This window comes from Cyprinodon variegatus, unplaced genomic scaffold (assembly GCF_000732505.1).
Source record: "Cyprinodon variegatus isolate N-32 unplaced genomic scaffold, C_variegatus-1.0 Scaffold626, whole genome shotgun sequence".
Taxonomy (NCBI): domain Eukaryota; kingdom Metazoa; phylum Chordata; class Actinopteri; order Cyprinodontiformes; family Cyprinodontidae; genus Cyprinodon; species Cyprinodon variegatus.
Genome location: NW_015151079.1, coordinates 369,380 through 383,727, shown reverse-complemented (window position 1 = coordinate 383,727; position 14,348 = coordinate 369,380). Strand labels below are relative to the sequence as shown.

At 37.4% G+C, this 14,348-nt stretch overlaps 1 protein-coding gene across 1 annotated transcript; it reads left to right on the top strand.

Annotated features, from left to right (window-relative positions):
- Window positions 1-3,148: 3,148 nt before the first annotated feature.
- agtr1 (angiotensin II receptor type 1) lies at window positions 3,149-13,938 on the top strand. The gene is made up of 2 exons (XM_015393129.1): window positions 3,149-3,300; window positions 11,188-13,938. Exon 2 carries the CDS (start codon window positions 11,288-11,290, stop codon window positions 12,365-12,367), a length of 1,080 nt encoding a protein of 359 aa, XP_015248615.1. The 5' UTR covers window positions 3,149-3,300; window positions 11,188-11,287; the 3' UTR covers window positions 12,368-13,938.
- Window positions 13,939-14,348: the final 410 nt, after the last annotated feature.

The following is a 14,348-nucleotide window of genomic DNA, read 5'->3' as shown; positions in this document are numbered from 1 at the left end:
AAAATAGCACCATCCCTAAAGAGACCTTAGTTCCATTATTGTTTTCTCAGAACTCTTAATTTTAATATCACTAACATCTGTTTCTGCTAGCATCCCAGGAGTGTAAATCACTGTTACAATCCTGGGTGTTTCAACAACATCCTGTCCTAACAAAAAAAAAAATGTTCAAATCTCTATCTTTACATCCGGATTGGTCCAGTGGGGTCAGATGTGGGCTGTTGATCATTCTTGTGGCAGCAAAGATCGGGAATTTGCAGGCAATAAGACATCAGACAGACTTGCTGCACTGACAGAATACATGACCGACCAAATCAATTATTCTTTTCATCTCCACTATCTCAATGTATAATAGAGACTGATAATCCTCCTGAAGGCGGTAATGGGTCTGTTGCTTTGTGAAGTTAGATAAACTCTGCCACATCCTGACTTTTATTAAATTTAAGAGGTATATAACTGAAGAAACCTATGCCTGTATGTAGTGTATTTACAAAACTCTATCCAGACCTTTGAACTAGTTCCCTTTTAACCCTGTGCAGCCTCCAGAATGTTGTTACCCATACAAGTCTGCCAAAGCCCGGTTACTCTCAAATAGAAAGGTCATACCTAAGAGAGGAGGAGCCACCAAACAGGCTTTCTAGAGCCCCGTATGTATTTGTTTTTTCTTTGTTTCTTTTTATGCCAAGGCTTTTTCCATCTTTGTTCACTGAAACTCTGTGGGCTTAGTAAACAAAAGCCTAGCCAACTGGTCCTAACTGTCCCTCTGGATGCTTAATGCAAAGAGGCAACTTCTCAACACCTGTCAGAATCCAGAAAGAGCAAATAGTGAAAGACAAATACCTTTAGTGCCGGGCCATGCATGAAGTTGCGTGTGGTCTCTAAATATAGACATTCCTTTATAATGCAGTGGCATTAGACGTTCTCAAAGTGGGCAGGCTTTGGATTCCTTCCTTTAGTGCAAACGATCCTGCATAAAAATATTATTTCCATTAATAATTCACATCTCTAGAATTTCTAACCCATTCAGATTTCGGATCAGTGCATCACATGATGCAGTATTCACTTTGGGTTATGATAATAAGCTGTCACTTTACAGAAATAAGAAGCAGCGCCCAAAAACACAAGCAGGTTTCGGATCATTGTATGCTGCTGTCACAGTTTTCTTACTTCTAATGTGTACTGCCATTTTTAAAAACTAATTTTCAATGTGAGAAAAAAAAAGAATGTTTGGGTCTTTGAAGTATGTGAATTATACCCGCCTTCGTCTGCCCAGATCTATTCTCGTGCTTGTTCTCCATCCTCTGGTGCTGCGGCATTTGGGACACTTTGGGTGCCGCCCGCTGCATCTTGTTTTCAGCCCATCGGCTGGATCCTACCTTGTTCTCTGGGCTTGGACTAAACTATTAAACTAGGTTAGTGACTCACGTACATAATCTTCCTCCGCCAGACGTACGTGCTCACTAATCTGTTTCTTTTTCTGCCTCACGCGCTCTAGCAACTGCTACTGCAGATTTGCAGTTTTTATAATAAATGGCTTTTTGAATTCTCCGACTGTCTGTCTGCCTTGAATACTGGGTCCTCCATTCTGCACCATGACAACAATGTCATATACCGAATACTAACCTGTCTGATTTTATGTATATTTGACCTTAAGAGTCAATTACTTCAAAAAGAATATCATCTGAAAGAGGGTGTACCACTGTATGTTCTTTTTTTGCAGTTTAATATAATCTAGATTAAATCACAAATTTGTAATAATTGGCTGTGTGAGTATGTTGATGCGTGTTTTTGTGCCCATACAAAGTGGGTGTTTTTTGTTTTATGTGTGGCCTATTTTATGGAAATGAAAATTATGTGGGGACTGACTGCTCCTTGTTGGGCCTGTTGCTTGGACCACACGCCAGGGGTCATATCTAGGACTAAGGTGTGAATTGAGTTTATGTTGGAGTTTGGGTTAGGTTTGGACCGTAATAGTTAGTTTTGGTAAGGAGTAAGCTGTAGAAATGAATGGAAGTCAATGGAAAGATACCGCAAAGATAGTAAGACAAGTTTGCGTGTGTGTTCTTGTGTGTATCTGTGTTAGCGAGTTAAAAGTAAATTGTCGCTAAATTTAACCATGCATTGTTTTCTTTGTTATTACACTTTTAGATCTATTTTGTAACCTATGGAGCTACTGTATGGATGCAAAATACCAAAATGTCATACTGTGCCTCAAATGGTGGCAATTATGTCTGAACTGCACACTCTCCCTTTTTGAATAAAGTTTATACTTATGCTTAACTCTCTGGAAAACCAGTAGCCACATTACATCATGTTAATTCTTAACATTGGTGTCGAGATTACAGTAAACAGTCCTTTTTTGATTTTTTTTTTTTTTTTACATCAGAGGAAAAACCATATCTCCTTAATAATTCTTTGAGGTGCAAAAATGTCTTAATAATATGTATCTGGATAATTTGAATATACAACAACACTGACAGTAAACATCAATACAGAAATGATTTATCCTAAATTAAATGTATTGAGAAAAAAAAATTGTAATGACATCTTTTTCTTTTAAGTCAAACAGCTAAACATTGTACTGGAAAAACAGGAAATGTTTTGTGGAACCAAAGCAAAGACTGGACAACTTAGCTCCTTACCCCCAACCCCAACTTACCCCCTTTTTGAGACCCCACCTCCCACTCTGCAACAACATGGCCTGATTCAAACTAAGAGCCAGCTTTTAGCAGCTATTAATAACATATGATGACAGGCGCCATCATAATCAAAGCCTGGTTACTGCTTTCAGAATGAGTTTAGGACGAGGGACAGAGTGTTGTTATGATGAGACCACCTCTTAGCCAAAGGGGGCAAGAACATAAGGAATATTCGATGCAAGGCTAAATTTTATTTTATAAAAGCAGTTCAAACAAATAAACAAAGATAAAAAGCATACATTAGAATAAATTCAAAACAGAGGAGAAGAGAGGGAAACATTACTGAAGCTGTTTGCATGTGAGTGCAACTATGGACTGTTGGGTAAACTTAAATTGGTTAGGACAAAACAAATGGCTCCAACAAACCCCATGCATCGTTGTAGTGTGTTAGTGAGAAAGTAGAGGGAGAGGGAGGGAGAGCAAAGGAGTTTTGGAGGGTTGGGGAGGGGGTTTGTCTGTGTGTCAGCCAGTACTCCTGCTTGTCTCGCTCCACGAGATGAGTTAAATCACAGGCAGACAGTGGCACTCTCTGGTTGTCTCCCTGTGTCTCTCTGTTCGTTCAGCTCTGAAAGCATCACATAGCCTCCTGGTTCCACAGCTGCAGGTAAGAGCCAACACCATTGCTCTATTACCAAAGCTTTTGATCTCAGAAATTGATCAAATAATTGAAGCTTTTTTCAGGCAGTATATATCTTTCCTGTGGAGGAAAGCTGGTAATAATATTTATCCAATGACAACTGCACATGTCATAGTTTATAATCCCGATTTTGACTGCTAAGACCTGTTGTTGTTTGTTTAGTTTATTCATGTGAAAGCGCTTTCAAAGGAATACTGTAGCTTTTCAGTTGGTATGAGTGGAATCTGCACTACATTGTACAGCCTATACAATCTAGGGGTTTCATAGGCCCATGTAATTACATCCACTTCCTGATAAAACAGAAGTTGCATACCTGCATGAATGCCTCACTGATTAAAAGTGTCATTTAAAGGTAAGAGGGCCTTGTTTTCTTGTTTTAAGAAAGATCATACAGGTCGTTTCAAGCTCACTTTATGAGCTTTGATTGTTCCAGAAAGAGTTTATTCTTAATTAAAATGTAAGATAATGGCCTCATTTTTTCTTAGATGCTTCTTTCACCTTTGATTTTTCCATATTAAGGACTGAGATGGTTTGAAAGCTCTACAGCAAAGTTATCCTTCTAATAAACTAAAAATAAGTAGGTGAGAAAAGGACTTCTTATCTGTCATGTTGTTATGAACAGACATGCCAGTACAGTACAGGAAATAAATGGAAATCCACAGGCAATAGATTGCGCAGTTTAATTGTGCAGATCACTTGTGAGTTCAGTTTTGTAAACAAAAGGCCATGGACATGACTTCTGAGGCATAAAGTTTCCATTAGCTGCTCTGCTGCAAACCATAAGTCATGTCTCAAGTTAGTTCATGGACACCAGGGGTGTTGCAAAACAAAGCCTTGCCAGGGCACAGGAAGTAGATATAAAAAAAAAGACAATGCACAACTTTTTAGTCCTTATGTGTATTTCAAGTTGTGTGATATATCAAATCACATTCATTAAGGAAAAATCTGTTTGAGCACTATCACAACCACAAAGAACTACATGAGTGCATTATATGGTTGGTTATGATACAGTGCTTCATCTGCTAAGAATTGAGAAAAAAAAAGGTTTCCAATTATACATGCATAGGAGGACATTTGCTGTCCTTTATCCTTATAACAGATATAGGTTTAGTAAACTGAAATGAAAATATCAAAAGAAAGCAAAAACAGCATAATGAAAAAACTAAGGGAATATACTATAAACAGTGCAATAATCATCAATGTTACATTATGCAGACTCAAATAGTCAAGCTCATAAATATTCATGCCCCCTAAAAGAAATAGATTTAATTCCATCATCCTTTAACCAAGAAGTTTGTTCGGCAAAGGAAACAAATCCGGCATTTCTCAAAAGCTCTTAAATCTGTCTGTCAGCTGTAACAAAAATAATTGTTTGTCTCTGTTTATTATTTTTAATTTTAAAATAGCCTGTCAAAAAAATCTTTATTGGCAGTAGGGAAATTAAACTTTTTTTAAAGAACGTATGGATGGTTGGTCAAAAAGGTAGAAACTGTATTGAACTCCACCCACCTTCCATTACTTCTAACTAGATTTCCTATTCCTCTTTAAAAGCATTCCTGCCATGCATATATACATATATGTGTAGGTTTATATGGATGCTTTTTACAATAATACACATTTAATATTAATCTCTGGCTTTGGTATCAAGGTGCTTTTATCACATCTACTAACCAGATTGCAACGGTGAAATAGAGTCCTTTCTTCCAGCAAGTATTCAGCTTTTTGGAGTCAGATATGCTTGTTTTATTTTCTAAAGCAGATATTTAAGCAATCATCACTATCAACTTAATTTGTAAAGCACTTTAAAAAAGCTAACTACTGCAAACAAAGCGCTGAACATAGCCAAACATAACACATAGAATAAAAAAATAAAATGCAGCATAAAGATGTAAAATAATAAATGCAATAATAAAAATGTGTTGAAATTAAATAAGCAAGGTCAAAACAACTTAGTCTTGCCAGTGTTAAAACCCAGTCAATAAAAGTAGGTTTTTAGCCAAGTTTAAAAATTCGGCCGTGAAGGAGCCTCCCTAATGTGCAGCAGTAGGATATTCTTTAAAAGAGGAGCAGCAAAAAGCGAAGCCGTTCGCTTAAAGATGTAATTGGACTGTTTCCAATCATATTGTAGTAGTAGTAATGATCCCGGAAAAATGCTTAGCATGGTTAAGACTATATATAACTTTCTATAAATAAAGAAGCTAAATAGTGCTAAATTATATATATGCAAAAATATAAATATATATGTAAAATATGCTACGCTTTGGCTGAAGGGACATCTTCATAGCAACTGTAATTTGTGACATTGAAGTAAAATGGTAGGATAATAGATGTTTCAATGTTATCTATAAGGAGAAAAAGATAAAAGACACCGCCTTGCAGATTACACCATTAGGTATGTGTTAGCTGTCGACATGGAGGTACGTTTGCAGTCCTCTGACTTGTTAAGATGTGCAGGATGCATTGAGTTGAATGCACCCATTGTTACACAACTTCCTGTTGACCAAACAGGGCTGAAATGAGAGGACAATCAGGAGACTGCCTGGTAGGGATGGTGAACCTCGCTTCCTAATGGGCTTTGTATAAATCATTAACTCCATCAGCCAGAGATTTTACTGGCTTTTCTCTATGGCTGACCAGATGCTGGTGCTCATGTCAGAGTGGATCAGTGCTACAGTTTAGGGCAGCCTCGAATAGCTTGGTTGATGGGAAACTAGTTCCTGTTTAGCCCCGCTTTCTCCAGCAGGATTCCCATGTGTTCATGCAGGAAGAGGCACATTTGAATGCCCCCTAAAATAGGATTAGAAGTGGAATGCTGCAACTACAAAAGTCCGTCAGTACGTAAACTGTTGGTCAGAAATGTACCCAAACTTCCTGAAAATCTAGATTTCTATCATTCCTTGTTAGCAGCTTTGTGTTTGCAGACATGCAAACACACACACAGACCTTTTTCTTGTCTTAGAGGATGCAGCTTGCTCATGGAGCTTGTGAAGTAGATGTTTACCTTCCTGAGTGTGGTCACCCGGGGTTTATGGCTGCCCATCAGTAATGTGCCATCTCACTCAGAGCTGAAGCTCACTGGACAGAGCTGCGCTTATTAACCTGCTTCCGATCAGCCTGCTGTCTGAGCCACCTCAGCGTTTTATGCAGGACTCTCATATGTGGAAGTGCAAAAATGACTTTAAGCCTTGTTTAAATAGCACTACTCTGTCACCATTCCTATCATGGAAAAGTACCAGTGGTTACCTACAGTAGTTCAATAATGGTATATAATCTGTACAATGTGTTTTCAATTAATTTTCACTTGTGGTCATCAGAAATGTTCAGAAATATATCAGGTAATTCCTTGATTAAAGCTCCTTAAAACTTAAAAAAAACTTAACGGATTGTATCAATTTCTTATTGTCACAGTGGGAAATTTTTTCTAGCAGGCAGGTTAAAACCATATAACACTACAACAATGGCAATAAAAAAAATAAAAAAAGAGAACTTCCTGAAAAACATTTGTGCTAGTAGCAATTGAAAAGGATCAGATTAAAGTGATAAAAAGTCACACCCAGTCAAATTATAACTTTTTCTGAATAATACCCTGGGCAATAAGAATATTTACATCTGTTGGTCCTTCATGGGCTGCCTAGATCTCTTACTAGTTGGCTGGAGTTCAAGTTCTCCTGAATTAGAACTTTAAATTATATTGAAAGGTATTTCTGCACAATTTTGATAAATATTTTAAGGGGAGTTGAGAATGTCTTTTTGACATTTGTGTCCCTCCTTCAAAACCTTTTAGTAAGATCAGGTAATTTAGTACCAATAATATGTCCCCCCAATGTATTTGTTTAATCCTGGTCTTTTATCCTATTGATAGGTCACTAAACCGACTGATAAGAACAAATCATCAACATGAACTTTATTTGTATAGCGCTGAAAATGCTGAACATAGTTAAAAAATTATAAAACACAATATAACAATAAAAATCAGCATAAATATGTAAAATAAGACATTAATAAAAATTTGTTTAAGCGAGATAAAAAAAAAAAAAAAAACGTTGCAACAACTAAGTCGTACCAGTGTTAAAAACTAGCAAATAAAAGAATGTTTTGAGCCCTGATTTACAATTTAGCATTAATGCACTAATGTGCAGTGACAAATGTCAGGATAAATTCTATTATAGAATTTATTTACACAAATTTTTACACACACCAAATAGATATAATTTGCATGGGAAGTGTCAATCTTTTTTTTTTGTTGTTTGTTAGTTTCTTCATTTTAATGAACTCAACAGAATTTGCACTTAATTTAATCTCAATTGAACCGCTTGTTAAAACCACAAACTTTGACTTTATTTGGATTTTGTGTGGCAGACGTTAGTACATAGCTGCGAAATGGGAAAAACATATTTTCTTTTTCGTCTGTTTTTTTTTTTTTTTTTTTTAAGCCCTGAGGGTCTCAGGAGCAAATTCAGCCTGAAATTACATATGTGGATTAAAGCAAGTACAGCTCTCAAACTATAAATGGGAAATACAATTGTTTATATTTGTGTGACAGAAAGGCGTTGAGGATTTTAAGGTGGAACCATTATTTTAAATGAACACTATGTCTGTTTTATAGGGGATTAAACAAAGAAAAAATTTTAAGTATTTAGCCTCGCCAAATTTCTTTCCAAAATAAACACTACAAAACACCTTGAAACCCCATCTGAAACTCTGGATAAACCCTCAGAGCTTATAGAACCACAACTTGACTATAACTCAAGCAAATTTGGACTGAATAAGTTGAAGCATGTTTGTTCCAGAAAGATTTTAGTGGACAGTGTGCTAGGCAAAAATGTGATGTGGTCACAATGCCAAATGTGCATAAATGCATTTTTCCACTTATAAAAGGGAATCTGTCCAGACCTTCTGCAGACCTTCTGCATAAGGCAAAGCCTTTGCTCCTAAGATTAAGCTATTGTTTCATTAAAATTTACCAATAATATCACCAAAATTAATAGAAAATAAGTATAACAAGGCAAGCTTCTGTAACACATGCTGGTCACATCACCTGAAATGGTTGCACAATTATCTCCGACCTCTGGTTGGAAAGGTCGGAGCCTCTGGTTTCTGATGATGCCAGCCATTAGGGGGTGTGGCTCAAAATGAATAGCTGCTGAGTCACACATGTCAGGTGTAATTTTAAATTTTTTTTTATTAGTTTACACAGCAATAAAACAAAAAATTATTTGTTAAAAAATAATTTTGAAACATGTTTTAGAAATTTTAAAGCCCCATTAGAAAAGGCATGTGGAGGAAACACCATGTGACTGTGTTTTGGCCATTTCTATAAATAGGTAAACATGAGCACGAGTTAGTTGGGCCCTGTAACGGGCCCGCCGGGCTTAAGGGGTTAAATCAACATTTGAAAAGTGAGCATGTAGCCTAGAGATTCAAAAGTTTGCAAAACCACTTTTTTTTCCCCACACCTATAGCTGTACATATTTTAGGGCTAATTGCAGAAAATCTGGCTGTAGTGCTGTACACAACACCTGGCACACCTCGGACACTATCCCAGACATAGTACAGGATGCTAGTTTGTAGCTCTGTGTGACGGTCTGTTTGTTTGCACACGAAGCCAAAACACGCCACGCCCAGTCTGTCAGGGAAACTCACGGTTGAACTATGTGTTTTCCGGAATTGGATGAGGGGTTGTAGATGGCGAACAAGCTTGTCAAACCGACCCACGGACAACCAAAATCCCAGATAGTTTGTGATTGTCCCTCTTGTGTGGTATAACATAGCGCAGACCACACTTCAAAATTGGTCATAAATCAAAAATATCTGTGTCATACCTGCGACAGGCTAACTGCGACACCCTGCTGCGGGAGTATACACAGCCCTTTACTCTGACCTGTCTGCTGTATCTTTTTAGTTTTACTCATGCTCCCCTAGAAACCTCCTCAGAACAGCTGTATTCATACTGAGATTAAATTACATACGGAGACTCCATACACACGTTAGATGATTTATGAATGTTGTCCTCAGTTTCATTTAAGGGTAGCAGAGCAAGGGCAGAACAGAAGACAATGCTTAAATTTAACTTGAAAAAATATGATTAAGACTATGACATATTACTTACCTTCTTGATCATTTAATATGAAACTTTGTGTCATTATATAAGCATAAATTGTAATAAAGTGTGACAATACGGGGAATTATTCTTTCAAGGGTTATGAATACCTTCACAATGCACCGTAACATTAATCCCAAAATAATATTTTTGTCTGTGGTGTAGTTCTCTTTTAAAAAGTAGCTTGAATTCACATACGTGAATAGAGAAAAGATGATAGGAGACATGAGCAATGAGATCTCTGTACTCTCTCAGCCCTGAAACCATCACGTTGAGGTCTGTACAGGAAACTCTGTGAGATATTTCATTATTGTGTTGTCCTTGGCACCAGTGCACCTTCCAAACTAAAACACGCAATACCCACATCTGCAACCGATACGGCTGTTGCCTTAGAGCTCAGATACATCCCCTCGAAACTGGTGGAAAATTAAGAGATCCTTGAATCTCAGATAAAAGAGTTAAAATCCAGAGCCCAGACAGCTAAGCACAGAGAGGCCAGCAGGATTACAAATACTCAAAGAGTTGTGATGGTAAAAAAAATTCTAATTAAACAGAAACACAAGATGAGTGTTTTGAGGGTTGTTTTTATCATGAATTTGACAGTTTAGTACTTCTTTCCTACTCCTTACCAAGAAACATTCGAGTGTGATCATATTGCTAGAGCTCCATCTTGTGGCAAGAAACACACACTAACTGGTACCGGATTCAATTTCTCCCTTTCATCTTTATCTCACAAAAGAGTGAGCTTAATTTTACTAAATCAACCCACTTAATTTTTATAGCATCTTCAAGCTATTTACCTGTTTTTAAGCTCTAAACTCAGCACATGCCTCTTTATGTGCCTGCCTGGTTTAATGAATCCCCAAACCTCCTTTTTGCTCATAATTAGTAACAGAAGCAATCTTTATGGCCTAAATGTTTCAAACAGACTCCTTATGCTAATATTATTGCATCAGCTCAACTAATGACATTCTATTAAACATAAAGACTATCCACAAATGGGGAGAATTTGTATTTTTACAACCATCTCACATTCTGCTCATACAAATTAAGCACAAAAAAAGAACTAGCCCTGGGGCAAATTTTCTGTGGCACACAGGTTTGATTTTCTCACAGAGTGAAGTTTCCACCGAGCTGAATCCCTGCTGTCCTGTTTGTTTAGGTGTGCACTGATTAGAAGTTCCCACGCTGGGTGCGATCTATCTACGCACGCCAAGGGTTTCAAACATGACAAGTCTTTTTTCAGTGACTAGAGCCTCTGAGCTCTTTAACTCTCTCCTCGCTCCCCCCTCTTGCACCTCTGCCTTTGACGGCGTTGTCATCCAAGCTTGGCACATTGCCACAAAAGCCTTCAATTAACACAGGTCATAACGCTGAGCGAAAACTGTCATCTGGGCGCTGTCAGTCCACAAGTCTGATAAACACCACAAAATCTACCACCGCTTTCACCGCTCATTAGCTGAGGGAGGTATTAGAGGAGGGACCGCGACACAGACTGTCTGAGTAATGATCTTTCAAAGGACATTTTTGGAATATTGAATACAATATGACATCTGTTTCTCATGGCTTTTTCATTTACAGAAATAAAAATAAAGCTTCAGGATGGCTTTAATGTGCAGGTCTTTAATGAGCTGGTGTAGGGCGAGCACTTTCATGGGTGTTCATGTGGATTAGCGTTTATGGACCATGCCAGCAGTAATGATGGCTTCTATCCCAGACTGTCTGTGACATTTCTGTTGCATTTTCTTTTATAGGACGTGCTGAGGCCCTCGCCCAAGGCCTGTATCAATCCTCACAGACACACCCCCTGCTGACACAGTCCCCTGCTTTAAGGCATTACAAAAAAGAGGGGAAATGCAGAATCAAACAGAAGGGATAAACCTGACATGTGGCCTGTCTGGGAGTCACGAATTCATCTTCACCCTGGTGCCCATCGTCTATGTCTTCAACTTCATCATCGGGATTATTGGTAACAGCATGGTGGTGGCAGTCATTTACTGCTACATGAAACTCAAAGCCGTGGCCAACATTTTCGTACTGAATCTTGCTGTGTCTGATCTCACCTTCCTCATCACCCTGCCCATGTGGGCAACCTTCGCTGCCACGGGCTACCACTGGCCTTTTGGAGGGTTTATGTGCAAGACAGCTGCCGGACTGGTTATGTTTAACCTCTACACCAGTATCTTTTTCCTCACAGCTCTCAGCATCGACCGATATCTGGCCATTGTGCATCCTGTGCGGTCACGGCGTTTCCGCACTGTGATGTATGCACGGATCACTTGTGTGATCATCTGGTTGTTTGCCTTTGTGCTCAGTGTTCCAGTAGCCTTAACAAGGGATGTCCACTACATTAGTAACTCTAAAACTACTGTTTGTGGTATTCTGCACCCAACTGAAGAAAACTCCAAAAGATTGGATGACCTCCTTCTGGGCATAAGTATCATGAAAAGTCTACTGGGGTTCCTGATACCATTTATCATTATCATCAGCTGCTACTGCCTGATTGGACGGGCCCTGCTCAGGGTTAACCACATTCAGAAAAGCTCCTGCTCCCGAGATGATGAGGTGCTGCACATGCTTGCGGCAGCTGTCCTGGCTTTCTTTCTGTGTTGGGCACCCCATCAGGTGTTCCACTTTATGCAGATGCTCACGCAGCTCAGAGAGACACACGACTGCACCATGCTTAACATCATTGACACTGCCATGCCATTCACAATTTGCATTGCCTACTTCAACAGTTGTGTCAACCCCATTGTGTACAGTTTTGTGGGGCGCAACTTTCGCAAGAACCTACTGAGACTGCTTCACTGCTCTCCGGGTGGCATTGCAAGGCCTCACCCAAGCATTAGCTCCAGGATGAGTGCTCTGTCTTTTCGGGCCTCTGAAGCCCTGAGCCTTACAGTCAAAAGCAACGTTTCCTGTGACGTCAAATGACAAAAAAGGCCAAAGACAGAGAAGGTGTACAGTCGCTCTGCCCTTGTATTTGGACTACAGTAAAGGGGTTGAAAGTGGAGATGTCCAAAGCTTTAAAAAATCTGTTATAAAATATGAGCAGTGAAATATTTAGAAGGAAGAGACCAAAAGACAATCATTACCTTATATTGAACAGTTTTGCTTTACATGTTATCTTGTTCACTTTTTGTAAACCCTACTTTTTAAATACATCTAAGCGAGTTCATTTATGGTAGCCCAACACAAAAGAGTGCATGTCTGTGAAGTGTAGACATATTTTGAATATTGGATAATTGTGTTGTGAATTATGATTTCAGCCCACTGAGTCAATATTAAGTGGAACTAAATTTGCTGAAACAGAGCATGATGCTGCCAAAGCAGTGTTAGATTGTGGAGAAAGGTGTGTCCATTGGGTTAGTTTCCATAAATATTCATTTGCATTCTAACCAAGAAATATTGGTGTATGTTATTGCAAAATATTTACCTTTTTCAGAGGGTCTACAAATTGACTTTTTAGTGTTTTTAGGCCAACAGTGTCTTACTATATTCTCACACTTGAAATATACATCTCTCCAGCTGCTATAAATCATCCACCAGTGTTTTATTTTTCCTGCCTCTTGGCTTCAAATAATGTAATCGACAGGATTCTCAAGAGATTAAAAGCTGGGGATAGTATTTTATAACCTTACCTATCCCTCCTCAAAACTCCACATCTTATTTTCTGACCTCTCTGCTTTGTTCTTTAGTCTTTATGTTTCTTTACTAATGGTCTTTCGGCAGAATTCAAATTGATGTTAAATAATGCACAAAAAGGACTGCATTTAATCATTAAGGGTCTTCTGATATTTGCATTGGATTTAGATTAGGGGAACAGAGTAAAAAGGGCTGAACACATATGACCATCACATTATTTTTATGCCACTTTACAGGTATTGAGTACTTTGCTTCTTGGTCAATCATATAAAATTAAAAGAAAATAAATTGAAGATTGTCTCTTTACTGTGAAATTGAAAATGGAAGGAAAAATAAGGGTATATTTCAATTCATTTTTGCAAGGTACTGTAACCATCCACACACATTACAATTAATGATATAAGCCTTTACCAGTATGTCATTACTACAAATTTGCAAAAGTCAAGAAACTACTGTTATGGCTTTAAATGTTAGAAATGTTTGTAGCTAATTAAACTTCCCTTATCCCATTATTTATAACAGATGTGCAAGTTCTGCAGGATTTTGTCAGAAAAAAAGTCCAGTAACTTATTGCTAAGACTGTGTGCTCAGCTGGTTTTCCAAATGCTTGCAACAGTGATCAAGTGTTCTGGCCCGGCCCTGTTTGTTCTGCTACAAAATATGCTATATGTGAAATATACATTCAAATCTGTAATATATTAAACTGAGATAATGTGATATTGTTTTGAGTTATGTAAAATTCATATTTGTATGCTTAAGTAGCATAGATGCAAATTTCTTCATGTTTGATGAATATTATCTTTGTGGTATTTATATGAGTTTATGTTTTTTTTTTTTTTTACTCTGTAACTGTAAAGTTTGTGAATAAGTTATAAATAAAAAAAAAAGATTGTATCCTGAAGCACATTTTTTTATATTTTCTAAGAGACAAATTCTGATTAGATGAATTATCTATAATATTACTTTTAAAGGAAATTAGTCATTATTAAAAACTAGACACATAAAGTTTGCTTAACCTTTACTTTGCACTAAATCAGAAAGAAATGAGAAGTTTTAAAGTTAATAAAAAGAGACAATTTTATTTATTTATACTTGTTTCTCTTGTTATATTCATAATAAAAATTACAATACGATTAAAATTCAGGTTAATTTTGATAAGTTGTGATATAATTAGATTTGTATATAATCAAATTACATTCATCATTTCATATAAAATTTTTACATATTATGTTTTCTTATTTTTTATTGTGTCTCATAAGATGTTTTAATT